At 35.8% G+C, this 19,814-nt stretch overlaps 1 protein-coding gene across 3 annotated transcripts in view; it reads left to right on the forward strand.

Annotated features, from left to right (window-relative positions):
- The window catches only part of Pbp95 (proximal sequence element A Pbp95), a 353,207-nt gene that overhangs the window by 81,375 nt on the left and 252,018 nt on the right, over positions 1-19,814 (forward strand). For all 3 annotated transcript variants that reach the window (XM_090414954.1, XM_090414955.1, XM_090414956.1), the window contains exon 6: positions 11,438-11,519. In XM_090414954.1, the coding sequence (XP_090271080.1) occupies positions 11,438-11,519 (82 nt within the window). The remainder of the gene's footprint in view (positions 1-11,437; positions 11,520-19,814) is intronic.

Below are 19,814 nucleotides of genomic sequence, written 5' to 3' on the forward strand. Positions count from 1 at the left end.
ATTCAAGGGAGGGAGCCTCAAGTTTCCTCCTAAGCTTGTCATAATCACCTGCCTTTTAGTTTTGCACATATCCCTTCTTGACAGAATATTCTTCATGTTTTGCAGTCTCCTGAGTGATGACCTCATGATCACTTTTGCCAATTAAAGGTGATGAGGCCACCTTGGTTATGAATAACTCTTCCGATCCTGTGACCAGGTCCAATATTCCCCCAACCTGATTCCCTCCATCACATATTTTTGCCTCAAGTAATTGTCTCTCGGTATAAATTCTATTTCCTTCCTACCATGTGATCTTTGTTCCTAATGAATTTGTTATAGTAAAATTTATTTTACTATAACAAAACTATCTGTATGAAAGAATGTTTCTCTGATGTTGCCTTAAATAGAATGTGGCTTTGATATAATTAATTAATTTTATTTCATTTATTTATTGTAATTTTAATTTATTTTCACTGGAGGTCAGGCCAGTAGAATAACTGTTGATCAAATCATTGTCTCTTCAGCTTACTGTGTGAAATGAAATGTCTCTGTGTATATATATATGTGTGTGTGTGTGTGTGTGTGTGTGTGTGTGTGTGTGTGTGTGTGTGTGTGTGTGTGTGCTCCAGATGATAACCTTAATATGAAGGTTGAAATGTTGAGAAATTAAAATAATTATTTATAACACGGTTGTAGAGTCCATAATTTGTGTAAAATGAAAACATTACCAGTTTCATAGCAACATCTAACAAAGTATTTCATTCTGTACATTTCTATCTCACACCATACTCTCAAAATAACTATCACTGTTCCCCCCCCCCTGGCATTTCTGTCTACCTTGTATGGACATAACTCTCATTCTATCACCAATATCACTCCACTTCCCTTTTTACCCTTTCTATCTTTACAAAATACACCCTGACAGGAATAAAGATCAAAGAGTATGATTGCATTGCTTCTTACTTGCTCGTATTCATTCTCTGCACTCATTACTCTCCCTTCCATCAGCAGTCTCTCTACATGACTTACCTCCAAACCATCAAAATGCAATTCATCATTCTTATACAGTTCAGTTCTTCCTTCAAACTCATTCCACACATTGACAAACTGCACTTCTTTCTCTTCACACATTTCTGTTAACATATCATTCATAATTCTTGTTCTCTGCCTCATCTCATCACTGTCATACCTGGGCAACACACTGACTATCCTTCCTATCACACTATTATCTTTTATCCTTCTCAGCAGCCTCCTGATATCCAGTTTTATATGCTCCTTGTTTCCCAGTCAAGTTGTTTGCCCCTACCACCACCACCACCACCACCAGTAGCAACTCCTTTGCTCACTTAGTCTGCTCATCCAGTGCCTCATCACTCTATTCATTTTACCTCCAGGAAAATAAACCTTGTGCATCTTCTTGTTTACCACATTTCTAAGAATCAAATTGCCATTCAGTGTCACTTATGGGTCTTTCGTTACCATTTTCATACTGACATCACCATCATTTATTTTTGTCTTCTCCACTTTTCCATACATATCTATAATTCTCTTGATTTCACTCTGCATCTGCCTCATCTTCACCAACTCAGCTTTCAAATTTTGCATCATTTTTTTTTTTTGTTATCATTCACTCTTTCTATTTTATACTACCAGTCACACACGCTTGTTCGGCATCAACCCCACTCGCCGCCTTACCTTTAATTGCACACTCTGCTTTTCAATGTTGTTATTGCCCAGTTTATCATTAATTTCACTCTGTTTTTTAACATTGTATAAATTATCGCTGGCTTTATCGCCAGTCAGACTTTTTTTTTTTCATGCTATCATTTCCACACACACACTCTCTCTCTGAACATTCACACAATCTTAAACTGTCGTGTCAGTTATGATGAAATGTTCCCTACTCATATTTAAACAATTTAATTAAACTCATATTTAAGTAAGCCGTATGGTCCATCAGAACATTGCATTTTCTACATATCCACACTAGTTCTTTTCTCTTATTCAGCCTCTCTACATAAATATTCATGACATTTTCTGACATGTACATATCACGATATGTTTAGAAACATAAATATATACATATGTTTCTTTTACAGATTTGTCCAGTTTACTTAACACTCATTTGCATGCAGTGCTTTTCAGCATACTCAAGCTGGGTCAATTTTTTTATTTAATTTCTGACATATTTTATAATGGTTAATTACCCCCCCCCCCAAAAAAAAAAAAATTTACTTTTTTATTTACATGGCAGTTACATTCAACATAACATTTATGCTATGTTTTCCACTGAAGTACACAAGCTTACATTAACTTCACAAGAGACTCTGTTAACAAGGGTTTTCATGATACCATATTGTTGGTGTTGGGGATGATGGCAGAGTTTGTATGTATATCTACTCATGTGAGTAGGTTTTCTGTAAACTGCAAAAGAAAAGTGCCATTCAGTTTTAACTGGGTTCTGGATTTCAAGATTTAGGAAACTGTAATTCTTAAATCTCCAGCCTAACAGCCAAGGCCCATACCAGTGCCTATAGTGGTAATCCCTCTTAGGACTTTTGGTTTCACAACATAACATCTTCCATTTATTGTTTGAGTGTGTTATTAAAATTTTTATATCTCAAACTATTTAACCTGCATTTAATTATTATTAGTATTTATTTATTTATTTTAATATTCTTTTTGATGGTCAGCTTAAATTTGCTAAAGAGTCATCTTTTAGCAATCTGTTTGTGTCTTACAACAAGGTGACAAATGCATTTGACAAGAGAGATGCATATGTTGTTGTTTGCAAGTTATTATTGGGGATGTAAGGTTTTGAAAGTCAGAATGCTTAAGGGTTAAAGCTGAGAGGAGACCTCCACATAGCCTTTAAAAGAATGCAGAGATCTGATCAGGACTTCTGACCTAATGTTCATTCACACCTTCTCGTAGTGCAAGCCATTAGATATCTACCTGGATACTGAATGAATGAGGATGGGCTGGAAATTTGCTAAAGAGTCATCTTTTTGCATTCTGTTTGTGTCTTACAACAAGGCGACAAATACATTTGATAAGGGAGATGCATATACATTTAAATTTAGATGTATTTAGATTTTGCAGATGCCTTGATAGGTTACTATGATACATTGGTAATTAAATTGGAATGGATGGGATTCAATATTATTGCATTGAATAGTATGTTGTCTCTTTGCAAGTTATTATTGGGGATGTAAGGTTTTGGAAGTCAGAATACTTAAGGGTTAAAGCTGAGAGGAGACCTCCACATAGCCTTTAAAAGAATGCAGAGATCCGATCAGGACTTCTGACCTAATGTTCATTCACACCTTCTCATAGTGCAAGCCGTTAGACATCTACCTGGATACTGAATGAATGAGGATGGGCTGGAAATTTGCGATTTAGCCGACCAAATTGTATTCTTATTGGCTAAATCACAATGTAAAATGATGGTACAACATGACAGAATTTCATGCTGGCTGCAGCATTGCCAAGTAAAACAAGGCTCCCCATTGTTTTTGGCAAGGAACCATGGCAAATAGTGAAAAGTCAGTTACTGGAACAAATCCTGAAACACATCCCAACTCAACAGGGCCGCATTTACCATAAGGCACATTAGATGCAAACTGAGGGCCCCAGCTTGCATTAGAATCAAGCTGGGGCCACATTTTAAAACCTTACATTTGAAAATTTATGGGAAAAAAAATTCTTCTATATTGTCAGTAAAGTGAAAGAACATAAAGTTGTCTTGTTCCGTTGCACTGATTTGAAGAATAAAAGACAGCAAATTTACTATTACTAAATAGATTCATTGCAAAGGCTGATCTCTAGTAATTTCAGGGTTCATTATTTTTGCACATGTGAAATTTGTTTTTATTTTTGGGAAGAGAGACAATAAATAAATTGTGCAGCAAAAAAAAAAATTATCAAATATCGTAGGAGAGTAAAGGAAATTCCAAGTAATGCAGTACACGTAAAGATGTGACACAAAGGTTGCTCCACCACAGTCAATCTGTTAACGGCTCTAAAATCGCTGTTCAGGGATTAACGGTAGAGATAAAAGCTGGAATGCTGATGAAGTTTTGATCCATGAAAAATGCTGGAGTGGTCTAGCTATTCATCCATCTTGGCTGGTAGGGAGGTTAAGTGTCTTTTGTATACATGTGTAACAACTGATAGTTTAGTTAACGTTATTTGGCTAATATTTATAAAGCAATATACAAGTGTATACAGGTATCCCTCGATGTTACCATGTATATCAAAATCGCGTTAATCAAATCTAATAATCAATGGTAAAAATTACAATTTGTTCATGATTGATTACTGTATTAATAATTCCTTTTATATGGTACTCTTTTAGGAAAGATAAAAAATGAATGCAAAGTACATGTTTACTAAATACTTGTACCTACATTATTTACCGCAATTTTTTTATCAAAAGAAGTTATCAAGAGTCATTCGAACAGTTTTAGTTTTTTCTTATCGCCATAAATTCTACGATAACAAGCAAAATGACTCTCAAGGCTTCAGCAAACAAGCAATAAAACATAAAGAAAAAACACTGCAAATATAATACATGATGGTATAAATTAAGTGGATACTGAATCCAACATTATTTTATTGCCAAATATTGAAACTACAAGAGTTTCGTGCCGAATATATAGAAAATAAAAGTTCCGGCAGATGCAAGCATAAGCAACCTTATGGTCAACTCGTAGTAAAGGTGGAGTAAGGTCCAGATCACTTTTCTTAGTATTTTCCATAATACTAAGGAAAGTGATCTAGGTTTTGAAATAGAGATCCAAAGGCTTATTTATCATGTATGATAAATAAGCCTTTGGATCTCTATTTCAGTAATACATGATGGTTTATTTATTTTCAGGTACAATCTAGAAATTATTGAAAAAAGAATTAAAAAAACAACAACTAAACCATGCTATACTGACATCGGAGGTCGCGGTATCTCTCAGATACAATTTACTGTCAAATATCACAAATCTTTACATAACATGTGTTATACCAAACTGACAGCAAAAAAACAGTGTGGAATATCACTCGTAACATAAGAATGTACAGTTACTTATGATCTCCAAGCTATACACTGAATTGCATAAGAATATTTATATTAAACACTTTGCATGTATCTGTCAGATCAGCTGCGAGCTCTGCAGGGTTAAAGGTGTGTTAATCAAAACTCTTGCCACATATATCAAGGGATTGCCGCAATTAATTTTGCTGCGTTAATCAAATCCCGCGTTAAGCAAGGGATACCTGTATATCTAATTATATGGTTAAGGTAGTTGTCGCAGTCGGTAAGAATATATTTTTTAATGAATTTATTATTCTTATTTTATGTTACCGGTTTATTTTAACAAAACCAAGATACTACTGTTTCTATTTTTGTATTTTTTTTTAACCTTTTAACGTAATTATTTATTTATATGTTTATTTTGGATTTAATAAATATTTCTTTTGCTTTTGATAGTATAATGCACATCATCATCATCATCATCATCATCATCATCAAATTCCTGCCATGTACCCTCAAGGGGTGTACAGGATATGACAGTACTACATGAAAAAATTACATCATTACTAACTTCCTATCTACAATTTTCCTCCAAATCAGTCTGTTACTTGTCAAGACTCCAACATTATCAGATCTTATATTTCTATCGTCTAAGGCACTTTGTACTGTATCAATCCACCTATATCTTGGTCTTCCTCTGGGTCGTTTTCCTGCCAACCTGGCAGAGAACACTTGTTTTGCTAATCTTTCCTCTCCCATTCTATTTAAGTGACCATACCATCTGAGATTAGCTCTGCTAACGCATTCCTGGATGCTGACAATGTCAAGTTCTTTCCTAATATCCTCATTTTTAATATGATATTGCCATTGATGCCATCTGTTCACGCCTCTAATCTTTCTCAGGACTCTCATATCTGCGGTCTCTAGTCTTTGGTCAAGTGTTTTACTTCTGACCCAGCTCTCAGATCCATAAGTTAAAATTGGTTTGAACACAGTCTTGTATACAGCTAATTTAGTGTTCCGACTAATTTCTTTCTTATTCCATATGAATTTATTCAATTGATTTCCCACGATACCAGCTTTGCTGATTCTGTTGTCTATTTCTATATTTAGTTTACCATCTTCAGTAAAAATTGTGCCTAAGTAGCTGAAATGTTTTACTTGTTCCACAGGTTTTCCATTCACAACACAGTTGACATTTTCAATGATTCTGCCTATTTTCATTGTCTTTGTCTTTTTATTGCTGACCTTCATACCATATCTATTACAACAGCTATTCAATTTAGTCAGAGAATCTTGCAGACTTGTAGCGGATTTATTTAGAAGTATAACATCATCCGCATAAAGCAAAGAGCTGACATTAACATCTCCAATTTTGATATCAGGTTTAATACCACATTCCTTCATAATGTGATCCATATAGATAATGAATAACAGAGGGGATAACGTACATCCTTGTCTCACACCAGATTTAACATTAAACCATCTTCCTGTACTTCCTTCAATTCTAACTGCAGACTCACAACTCAAATAAAGACTAAGTATTGCTTGATATAATGCCCCATTGACACCATATAACTGCAGCGTATTGAATAGCTTCTCTCTTGGCACCTTGTCATATGCCTTTTCCAAATCGACAAAACTTAAATACAGATCTTTGTTATATTCCCATGCTTTCTCGACTATTTGTCGTAAAGTGAAGATCTGATCCTGACAGCCTCTATTTGGCCTGAATCCAGCTTGTTCTTCACCAAGCTTTTCTTCCACAATTCTTCTCAACCGTTTCTCAAGTATACTTGCATAGATCTTGCCAGGAACACTCAGTAGGGAAATACCTCTGTAATTCTCACATTCAGTTTTATTTCCCTTTTTATATATGGGTACTATGAGAGCTCTACTCTAATCATCGGGAATTCGTCCCTCTGTCCAGGCTTTCTGAACTATGCAGTGCAGCCACTGTAAGACTCTTATACCACCATACTTCAGCATTTCTGGTCGAATATCATCTACTCCTGCTGCCTTTCCACATTTCAAGCCTTTGATGGCTTTTTCTACTTCAAGTATGGATATGTATTACTGACTGCATGCCTGGTCAGTGTTTTTTATCACTGTGCTGTCATCACTGCTTGTTTCATTTAGCAGTTTTTCAAAGTAATTACTCCATACTTCAAGGATATCTTTTTCTCCTGTTTTCATTTCACCTTTATCATCTCTAATTCCTTTTACAGCACTCTTTCCTCCATTCCTAAGCTTCTTCAACAACCTCCAGAATATTTTGCCACCTTCTTGATATTTATTTTCTATATTCTTGCCAAAGTCCTCCCATGACTTTTGTTTAGCTAGTTTTACACACTGTTTAGCTTTCTTACATTTGTCTCTGTATTCTGTAAGAGTAAAAGCTGACTTATTTGCCAGGAACTTTTGATATGCTTTCTTCTTTACCTTCACTGCCTCTTTAACTTCCTGTGTCCACCAGGGAGTTCTGATTTTTTTATCTTTGCACACAACCTCACCACATGCCTCTCTGGCAGAATCAATCAATGTTTCCTTTAGAGTTTGCCACTGAATCTCCAAGGTTTGATTCCTGTTCTCAAACTCTTTCATTTTCTTTTCTATAATATTTCTGTATTTTAGTCTACAGTTTACATCTGAGAGCTGCTCATCTTTTATTTGCTTTAAAACTTTCTTACATGTTATTCTTTTCAATATGAAATTCAATTTTATCCTGCTCAAGACTAAATAGTGATCACTTCCAATTTCAAATCCTCTGTACACTCTGGTGTCCTGCACCAGGGAGAAAACATCACTATCAACAATAACATAGTCAATGAGACTTTTCTTATTCCTAGCCTCTTCTCTCCATGTGAATTTGTGCACATTTTTATGTTGGAACATGGTGTTAGTAATAACCAGTCCATGTCCTGAGCAGAAATCCAACAGATATTTGCCATTATTATTAGCTTTGCTCTTTTCTCCAAATTTTCCCAAAATATTTTTGTATGTCTCACAATCATTTCCTACTCTACTATTTAGATCCCCAACAAGGACCAACTTTTCCTTTTTCATTGTGTCAGTTGCTTTTTCTAAAGCCTCAAAAAATTCCTCCACTTCTACCTTAGTAGAACCTTCTGTGGGACCATAGACACAAATAAGTCTCATTGTCCAGTTCCCCATTCTCATATTTGCCCACATTACTCTACTTGAGACTGACTGCCATTCAAGAAGATTAGCCTCGTATTTTGTGTTGAATACTATGGCTACTCCTTCTTTTCCTTGATTGTTATTGCCTGAATATAACATTTTGTATTTATTGCTCAGAAAGATCTCACCAGTTTTGGTCTTTTTTGTTTCAGTCACCCCTGTTATGTCGATCTGGTACTTATCTAATTCCTCAGCTAGTTCCATTTCTTTGCCATTCAGGCTTCTTACGTTGATAGTACCGATCTTTAACTCTGGTGATGTTGAGTTGGGGTTTGTTTTCAGATTTGTTCCAGTAGCTGACTTTTCGCTGTTCGCCCTGGTTCCCTGGCAAAAACAACGGGGGCCTTGTTTAACCGGGCGACGCCCCAGCCGGCATGAAATTTTGTCATGTTGTACCATCATTTTTTATTTTGGTTTAACCAATAAGAATACAATTTGGTCGGCTAAATCCCAAATTGCCAGCCCATCCTCGTTCGTTCAGTATCAAAGTAGATACCCAACAGGGTGCACCACGAGAAGGTGAGGATTGGACATTAGGTCAGAAGCCCTGGTCGGTTCTCCGCATTCCTTTAAAGGCTATGTGGAGGTCTCCTCTCAGTTATACAGCTTTGACCCTTAAGCACCCCTATAATGCACATAATAATAATAATTATTATTATTATTATTATTACGGGCAGCTCCAAGGAGTCCTTAGACTCATCGAGGGAGGCCCAACATCATGTCAAGAACAACTATTCAACATTCACACAGTATCTATCATACTTCACCTTGAACTCATTTACAGTCATGGCACCCACAACAGACTCTGGCAGCTTATTCCACTCATTTACCACTCTCCAAGTATAAAACCTAGCTCTAACACCCTTGCTAACCACACTCTTACCAAGCTGCCATGGATGGCCCCTAGTCCTCCCACTACCATTCCTATTCTCAAAAATATCTTCTGAATTAATCTTATAGAAACCCTTCAGTTATTTGAATGTCTCAATCATATCACCCCTTTTTCGCCTATCAACCAATTTCTGCAGCCCACAAATCTTCAACCTGTTCTCATAAGGTTCTTTCCATAGTCCTGCTGTTATCTTGGTCACTCGTCTCTGGATCCTCTCCACTTCCTCTCCATCAAGAAGAAACCCCTTGTGCCCATATCTGGGTACAGTAGTCTAGATATGGTCTTATCAAGGCTCGATACAGAGGAACAATAACCTGTTTGTCTCTGCTCATTAAAGTGTTTTTCAACAACCAAGTGATTTGATGAGCTGATTTTGCCACTTTTGTGATGTGTCCCCTAAACTTCAACTCCCTATCCACCAATACTCCCAAATCCCTGGCCTCGTCAATCTCCTGGAGTACAGTTCCACCAATGTGATATACTGCTGCTAATCTTTTCACTCCAAAATGCTTCCTATCCTCTCATCATTACAACTAATGCTGGGGTCCTACAAGGTTCAGTTCTCTCACCAACCCTCTTCCTTCTGTATATCAATGACCTACTTCAGTTGACCTTCATCCCAATACACAGTTTTGCAGGTGACAGCACATTGTACTCATCCCTTTCTGATAAACCTTACCCCACATGACTCACTTCAACACACAGAACATCAACCACAACTTCTCTTAATTGCAAGCCATCCTCCAGTGGGGGCTCAGATAACCTCGTCAACTTCAATACCAGTAAAACCCAGTTCTGTCTTATTTCCTACAAAAAAAGAACCATTTTCCCCCAGTAATATTTTTGATAACACTCAAATTCCCAGATGAGATGAGATTTCTGTTCTCTGAATTACTTTGACATCAGGCCTCTCCTGGCATAAACACATTACACATCACAACCATTGCATCCTCAGCTTCCAGAAAACTAGGATTTCTCTTTTGCTCAAGATGCTACTTCACCTCTATAATAAATTTAGTTTAATCCTTTATCCAAGTGTGAGCAAACAAAGTTTGCGCCTGAAAGTATCTTCAGGACAGGGGTAAGGTGGTACAACACCAGGCAACTCGTTGCAAAGGTGGAGCAAGCTAACATCACTCCTCTCTCAGTATCTCCCATAATACAAAACACATCTCCTTGCGGATATGTCTAATGTTATGCATTAAGGGAAGGGCCACTACCCAGACTAGTTTTGACGTTTATTGAGGTCTCTTCAGTGGGAGCCAGGCCCAAGTGGAGATACCAGGCAGAAGCATTAGCAAGGTCATCTCTACTTATAGGAGTTGCCAAACGGTGTGCCACCTTTTTACTAAATTACTCTAGATTTAGAGAAAGATGTTGGAAGTTTATTTTGCACTTGGTTAGACTATAATATATTTAGTTTAATCATTTATCCAAGTGTGAGCAAACAAAGTTTGCACCTGAAAGTATCTTCAGGACTGGGGTAAGGTGGTACAACACCGGGCAACCCAACGAGTTGCCCAGTGTTGTATCCTGAAGATACTTTCAGGCGCAAACTTTGTTTGCTCAGACTTGGATAAAGGATTAAACTAAATTTATTATAGTCTAACCAAGTGAAAAATAAACTTTCTACTTCACTTCTAAACAGCTGTGAACCTTATACAAATCACAAATCTGCCCATCTATCGAATACTGTTCTCACATTTGGAGTGGGCTCCTAAAAGCTTCCTCAAAATGCTTGACTCAATACAGAATAGAGCAATTAGACTGATAAATGATCCATCTCTTACTAACTCACTCCCCTCACTTTCACATAGACGTTTAGTCTCTGCAATTTGTATATTCTATAAATATTTCATTGGAAAATGTTCATCTGAAACAGCATCAATAATTCCCCCATTCTGTACTAAGCCCATTGGAATACATACAGCTGCTGCCCAACATCCTTTCACAGTACACCTTGAAACCCACAGAACAAGTTTCTTTTCCTCCTCCTTCATCCCTGCTACTGCTGTACTGTGGAACAGCTTTCCCCCTGATGTATTTCTCAAGGAACACAATACACAGGCTTTTAAATCAAATGTCAACAAGTTTCTCCTTTCCCAACCATCTACCCATATATGGTACTAAAGTACTATATGTTGACCAGCCAACCTCTTGTATATGGGCCCAACATTTAGGAAAAAAAAACGAAGACATTCGTGCTGATATGAAAAATTTCATCCTTACAGAGAAATACATATTTCTAGTTTTTTTTTGTTATTTTTTTAAAAAACTTAATGTTTGTAGTACCTTATAAGCAGAATCAGCTGAAAATATGTGTATTTTTATTATTTTAGGGGCAACGTATGAATTGGCTCAACTTAATAAGGCTGTGAAAGCAAATGCAAAGAAGTTGGCTATGGAACCTCTTATGACAAGGTATTAAGTCATTTAGTACATGTGTGTGTCTTAATGATACTTAGTTATAATAAACCAGATTTTCAACAGATATTTTTCCTTTATCAAGGGATCTGTATGATAAGGTAAAGTATGAGTGGTAGAAGTAGAATTTAATTATATTTATTCAGTATTTTACTAGAAGTTTAGTGACTTTGCTATTTCTTTTAGACGACAAAGAAGGCATTCCACACTTGCCAGATCACATTGTGTTAGTCAGTAGTAGTTTGCAGGGAAAAAAAAGTGAGAAAGGAGGATCTGGCTTTCTTCCTTCAAATAAGTTGTTTGATATGATTGCCCTTCTGGATTTCAGAGGTAATGCATGTGGCTCTGCAGGAATAAAATATTTTATTATTTCAAGATAGTGGAACTGTTTTAATCATGGTGATATAATTATCATTATCAAATTCCTGATATGAACCCTTGGGGGTGTACAGGATAATTATGATATTGCTATATGAAAAATTTACATCATTATTAACTTCCTATCTACAATTTTCTTCCAAATCAATCTGTTACCTGTCAAGACTTCAACATTATCAGATCTTGTTGGAATTTTTTCCACTTGGTTATACTATAAATTAAAGATACCAAGAAACTATATATATACTTGGTTTAATCCTTTATTCAAGTGTAAGCAAACAAAGTTTGTGCCTGAAGCATTTTCAGTACTGAGGCAACTCATATATAGAAGCTAATGACTTCAAATCACTTGCCTTAGTATCCCATAATGCAATGCACATATCCTTGCAGATATGTATAATGCTATGCATTATGGGATGGGTCACTAACCAGATTGGTTTTGACCATTATTGGGGTCTCATCAGTGGTAGCCAGACCCAGAGGTGATACTAACTGACCCATCCCAGAATGCATAGCAGTATACATGCCTGCAAGAATATGTGCTTTGCATTTTGGAATACTTAGGCAAGTGATTTGAAGTCATTAGCTTCTATATACGAGTTGCTCAGATTGTATTATCCAGATTGAGATTTGATTTTGCAAAGATGTATTATGCAGATTGGGATTTTGCAGTTGCCAATTTGACAGAGATGCATATCCGAATTGAGATGGATTAACAGGAGGTGTTCAGCATATTGAAAAATATCAGTGTGAATACAACAGTAGGACTGGATATTATGTTCAGCTCATTACTACATGAATGTGCAAGAGAATTGGTATTGCCTCTGTTGAAGTTGTTCATTCTAAGTCTCAGTTCTGGCAAGGTTCCAAGGCATTGGAAAGAGGAGAGGGTAGTTTCTTTGCATAAAGGTGGCTACAAGACAGTGACAGCAAACTACAGACCAGTTGATATATCAGGGGTGGTTGTTAAAGTATTGGAAAAGTTTGTTAGAGGTACAGTCCAACAGTGGGTGAATAGGGATGTGACACTGTATAGTGGGCAGCACGGCTTTGTAAAGGGTAGATTTTGTCTTAGGAATTTATTCACATTTTATAATAAAGTGACAGTGGAATTGGGTAAAGCGAATTGCTATACGATAATATTGCTAGACTTTGCAAAGGCATTTGACAAAATACCACATGATTAACTGTTACAAAAGTTGGAGCAAATGGGAATGGATATGAATCTAGTAGCATGGATACAGGGTGGCTGAAAGAGAGACACCAGAGAATAGTATATGGTGGAATCTAGGAGAATGAAGGTGACTATTGGAGTACCTCAAGGTTCTGTACTAGGGAAAGATTTAAGAGAGGGATGTTCAGTTGTTTGCTGATGATGCAAAACTGGGAAGGATAATTATTGATGTAGGTGATGTAGATATCCTGAAGGATGATTTAAATAAATTATCATTGTGAGCAATGGATAATGATTGTCAATTTAATGATGGAAAATGTAAGGTTATGCACTTTTGGTTGAAAAGGTTACATTTTGTGTATTATGCTGATGGTACTGAATTGCAGGTAACTGAGAAGGCTAGGGACTTGGGGATAATGGCACACAGAGAGTTAAAGTTCAGATCGCATATTGCAAAAGTTGGTAGAATAGATAGCTCAAAGGATTATTTGGAAATTGAAAAAAAAAACATCTAAACAAGTAAATGGACTTGCAGGTGTAGACTTCTGTGGCTAATTGGTTCAAAAGATATATTTCGGTGATTACACCACATTTTTTATTATTCAGTTATACAAAATACTGAAATAATAGTTCCTGACAATTTATTACCAAGTTTCGTAAATCGTAGGATTTACATCTTCAGGGGGTAAATAGTATAAGTTTAAACAAGAGAATTAATAAATACAAATCATAACTGTCTGACTATTCATAAACTCAAATAACAGAATGCAGATATAAAACGTTATTGACGTTGAACAATACTGGACGATGTCACGTGTTCTTGTTCTCGTTCATACAGTCCGAGCTCAGATTGAGGTAGATTTTTTATTAGAGCTGACCACGCTTGATGGAGAATTAAACCTTGATTTTTATTGCATTGGGTTGGGTCTTTCAGCATATTAGCAGCTTCTTTAAATTTTCTTATATAACTGTTGTTTTCTATGTATGACATCGTCGTTTTTTGCCAGAGTACATCGTGTCCAGTGGAAGTGGTATGGAAAGCAAGACCTGTTTTTTGTTCTCTTTTGTATTGTACATCTTTTTGGTGTTCAGCCATGCATATTTCTCCAGATCTTCCTGTCTGTCCTATGTAGCAAATCCCGCAAGAGCAATGGATTTTGTAGACTCCTGGTTTTTTAAGAGGATGATGTGGTGGTTTTGGTGGATGTAGGAATCTTGAGATTTTTTCCATAGGAAGGAAGGCTAATTTTATGTTGTGTTTGTTCATTAATTTGGCTAGCTTATCTGTAACATTTTTGATATAAGAAAGCAAGATTGCGTTTTTGTAATCCTGTTTTATTGTGTTGTTTTAAGGATTCTCTTGATGGTTGTTTTTGTTTCATACCCATTCTGTTGGAGGATTTGTGTTAAGTATTTTAGTTCATTACATATTTCTTGTGTGCTGGAGATATTGTATGAAATATACTGTACACAGATTTGATCACCTGGATTTCATCGGGATCAGGAGGTGCTAGAGAGGATTCAGAGACAAGTGACCAAACTGGTGATAGATCTGCAAGAATACTCCCTATGAGGTTAGGATGAAGGTATGTTGGTTACAAAGTTTAGTTAATGTGCCAAAAAGATGGGACATGATAGAAACTTATAAGATAATGGGGTTTTGTAAAATTGATGTACTACATGAGTTCATTAATTTTAGTACATCAGAAATTGAAAGAAATTTTTCAATAGATGATAAATAGTCAGATAACTTGAGAAGGAAAGGCAACTCATAGTAAAGGTGGAGTAAGGTCTGATCACCATCCTTAGTATTTCCCATAATGTAAAACACATCTCCTAGCGGACATGTATGATGTTATACATTATGGGGGGGGAGGGTCACTACCCAGACCAGTTTCGACATTTGTTGAGGTCTCGTCAGTGGGAGCCAGACTCAGATGTAAATGTAAATACTCAGGTCGAAGTGATGCAGAACTTATACTTTACCATACGAGTTGCTAAAAAAAGGTGTCACATCACAAAAGCACCAAGAATTACTGAAAAAGAGAGCCAAAAGGCTTCACTTCTGTGATGCAGTAATTGAAATAAAGTTTCCTGCAGAGCGATAGACAGCACGCCACAGTTGGAAACGATTAAAAGAAAAGCGTAGTGCATCGCCAGGCATAAAGAAGGCCAAAGAATATATAGTAAGGTAATCCAGATCTACATGAGATGGGGGCATGAAATCTGAAAGGATCCGGTAATGTAAGGATTTTCATTCTATGTTAAAAATCGCTTAGAAGAATAAGAAGTTTGTGTATACTGTAAACTAAAGGACACTAGTAGAGAACTTTTAAGTGAGAATTTGATTGAATTAATTAAGACCCTGTGGAACCAACAAGAATTGTTGATAGGCAGTATTTTGATTGAGAATGGCTAGGCTTGCTCAATGAAATTTAGGATTATTATAGTTATTGATAGTATTAAAGAAAGTGTTCAATGCGTATTCTGTGAATAACTTGTGAAAGGATTTATATCCTATTAGTATTATGCTTACACTTAATCTTATCCTTTCGTAATAGAAGGATTTAGCATGCTCAGATTCATTGTGATTTAGTATGAACCTTAACTTAGAGTGAATTTTGATCCATTGAGTATTTGAATTTTCTTAACTGTAAATGTTTTATGTTTTTCCAATAAACATGATTTGTACCTTATACCTGAGTTTATGCCTGATTACGAATTCAAACCACCACTTATGAAATAGAACCTTTTGGCAGGAAGGAATTTAGATATGATTGCTTAAGTGAGATTCGAGTCACGACTGCTAACTGAATCTGCACAGTGCTAGCATAAGATTAATTATTGAGTGTATCCCTTTTGAATTTAGAATTGTTTCCACTGAACAAGAGTTTCCTCTGTTATAGGATGTTGGCTGGCGCAGCATAATATAAATTTTGCCAATATCCGAAGAGGAGATAAATCTGAATTATTATTTTAAGGGCATGACAGTAGATTAGAAGGAGGGCTATTTAGTGATAGAACAAGATATAATCAAGGGTAAGCAGCAACATAACAATAGAGCAGCTCCTAGGACTAAAATTGAGTAAGGTTAAAATAAGAAAGGATTGAGTGAACAAATAATAAAGTAAGTATAAATTAAATAAACGACCATAAATAAATATATAACAATGGCGCAGACGATATATAACACCGTCGTGCAGTTCCACTGTTTATATACAGTTTGCACCAGTAGTAGAGAGTATTCGTGGTGCTTATCGTGTTTCCTCCTTCTCTTTAAGTATTTGGACATTACAGTTAAACACATAACATTTGTTATAGTTTTTATTTTAGAACATTATTGGAGTTATTGACAATAATGAGCCTGAACGCTGTTTTCAACATTAAAGAGAATAAAAACATTTCCGAGGAGCACTATGAATCAGGATAGGTTAAATGCACTTGTGATGATTTCAACAGAGAAAAAATTCTTCAGCAGTCCAGTCACACAAACATCAAGGAAAAAGTTATTGACTTTTTTGCTCGAAAGAAAACAAGACGAATGGATTTTATTTTTAAGTAATTTTGAATTATACTAAACTGTATAATTTTATTGATAATAAGCCATATTTTTTCATGAAACAAAACAAGAAGAATATATTTTATTTTTAAGTAATTTTGAATTATACCAAACTGTATAATTTTATCGATAATAAACAATATTTTTTCATGTTTAATTTTTTTTAAAATTTTTACCAAAAAATTTGATATTTTATCCAAACATGTATACACTGTACTTACAGTGTCTATACTTGAAAATGGGTCCAAAATCCAATCAGGTATTTTTATTTCAAGAATATCTTTAAATCATTGGTTGAAATCACAATGGAGAGCATCCAAGTATTGATAATAGCTGAGCACGTCTTCATCATATTTTTTCCACTGTTGATAGGTTTGGAAACTGGCTAAATTTTCCTCGTCCTAAGTTTCATTTGTACAGGACTAGTTTTGACACAAATGCAGAAATAACAGCTTTTGTTTTTATTAAATTTCAGCTCATTTCCTTGGAGCTGTAGATTTGTTTCATTAAATTTGTTAAACAGGTCAGTCAAATAAGGTATGTCACTTGAAATTAATCAAGTAGGCTTGTAAAGAATCATTTCTATTTTCTAAAAACTGTAGCACTGAGTCAAAGAGTTTATAAAATCGATTCAAACAAACACCCTTTGATAGCCAACAAACTTCTGTATGGAGCTGCAAATGATTGAATACAAAGTTGCCCAAACAACCTGTCATTCAGTGAATGACTTTTGATTTTGTTGACTGCTGTAATTACATAATGTAATGACCTGTGTAGGCAATCATTCAGGTATTTGGCAACTAAATGTTGACAATGAATCACACAGTGTACAGTGAATATATTTGGCACTACCTTTTGAAATATGCAATAAAACCGCGATAGCACTCTACCATCGCTGGAGCACCATCAGTAGCAACTGACAAGATATTATTCAGAGGGATTGCTTTTTCTTTAAAAAAAACTTCCAATGCATGAAATATCGATTCTCCTTTAGTGTCAGTTAGCAAATTTTTCATCATCATCATCATCATCAAATTCCTGCCATGTACCCTCAAGGGGTGTACAGGATATGACAGTACTACATGAAAAAATTACATCATTACTAACTTCCCATCTACAATTTTCCTCCAAATCAGTCTGTTACTTGTCAAGACTCCAACTTTATCAGATCTTATATTTCTATCTTCTAAGGCACTTTGTACCGTATCAATCCACCTATATCTTGGTCTTCCTCTGGGTCGTTTTCCTGCCAACCTGGCAGAGAACACTTGTTTTGCTAATCTTTCATCTCCCATTCTATTTAAGTGACCATACCATCTGAGATTAGCTCTGCTAACGCATTCCTGGATGCTGACAATGTCAAGTTCTTTCCTAATATCCTCATTTTTAATATGATATTGCCATTGATGCCATCTGTTCACGCCTCTAATCTTTCTCAGGACTCTCATATCTGCGGTCTCTAGTCTTTGGTCAAGTGTTTTACTTCTGACCCAGCTCTCAGATCCATAAGTTAAAATTGGTTTGAACACAGCCTTGTATACAGCTAATTTAGTGTTCCGACTAATTTCTTTCTTATTCCATATGAATTTATTTAATTGACTTCCCACGATACCAGCTTTGCTGATTCTGTTGTCTATTTCTATATTTAGTTTACCATTTTCAGTAAAAATTGTGCCTAAGTAGCTGAAATGTTTTACTTGTTCCACAGGTTCTTCATTCACAACACAGTTGACATTTTCAATGATTCTGCCTATTTTCATTGTCTTTGTCTTTTTATTGCTGACCTTCATACCATATCTATTACAACAGCTATTCAATTTAGTCAGAGAATCTTGCAGACTTGTAGCGGATTTATTTAGAAGTATAACATCATCTGCATAAAGCAAAGAGCTGACATTAACATCTCCAATTTTGATATCAGGTTTAATACCACATTCCTTCATAATGTGATCCATATAGATAATGAATAACAGAGGGGATAATGTACATCCTTGTCTCACACCAGATTTAACATTAAACCATCTTCCTGTACTTCCTTCAATTCTAACTGCTGACTCACAACTCAAATAAAGACTAAGTATTGCTTGATATAATGCCCCATTGACACCATATAACTGCAGCGTATTGAATAGCTTCTCTCTTGGCACCTTGTCATATGCCTTTTCCAAATCGACAAAACTTAAATACAGATCTTTGTTATATTCCCATGCTTTCTCGACTATTTGTCGTAAAGTGAAGATCTGATCCTGACAGCCTCTATTTGGCCTGAATCCAGCTTGTTCTTCACCAAGCTTTTCTTCCACAATTCTTCTCAACCGTTTCTCAAGTATACTTGCATAGATCTTGCCAGGAACACTCAGTAGGGAAATACCTCTGTAATTCTCACATTCAGTTTTATTTCCCTTTTTATATATGGGTACTATGAGAGCTCTACTCCAATCATCGGGAATTCGTCCCTCTGTCCAGGCTTTCTGAACTATGCAGTGCAGCCACTGTAAGACTCTTATACCACCATACTTCAGCATTTCTGGTCGAATATCATCTACTCCTGCTGCTTTTCCACATTTCAAGCCTTTGATGGCTTTTTCTACTTCAAGTATGGATATGTATTCCTGACTGCATGCCTGGTCAGTGTTTTTTATCACTGTGCTGTCATCACTGCTTGTTTCATTTAGCAGTTTTTCAAAGTAATTACTCCATACTTCAAGGATATCTTTTTCTCCTGTTTTCATTTCACCTTTATCATCTCTAATTCCTTTTACAGCACTCTTTCCTCCATTCTTAAGCTTCTTCAACAACCTCCAGAATATTTTGCCACCTTCTTGATATTTATTTTCTATATTCTTGCCAAAGTCCTCCCATGACTTTTGTTTAGCTAGTTTTACACACTGTTTAGCTTTCTTACATTTGTCTCTGTATTCTGTAAGAGTAAAAGCTGACTTATTTGCCAGGAACTTTTGATATGCTTTCTTCTTTTCCTTCACTGCCTCTTTAACTTCCTGTGTCCACCAGGGAGTTCTGATTTTTTTATCTTTGCACACAACCTCACCACATGCCTCTCTGGCAGAATCAATCAATGTTTCCTTCAGAGTTTGCCACTGAATCTCCAAGGTTTGATTCCTGTTCTCAAACTCTTTCATTTTCTTTTCAATAATATTTCTGTATTTTAGTCTACAGTTTA

Source organism: Typopeltis vanoorti, chromosome 26 (genome assembly GCF_054136105.1).
Source record: "Typopeltis vanoorti isolate ZY-2024b chromosome 26, IOZ_Tvanoo_1.0, whole genome shotgun sequence".
Classification (NCBI taxonomy): Eukaryota; Metazoa; Arthropoda; class Arachnida; order Uropygi; family Thelyphonidae; genus Typopeltis; species Typopeltis vanoorti.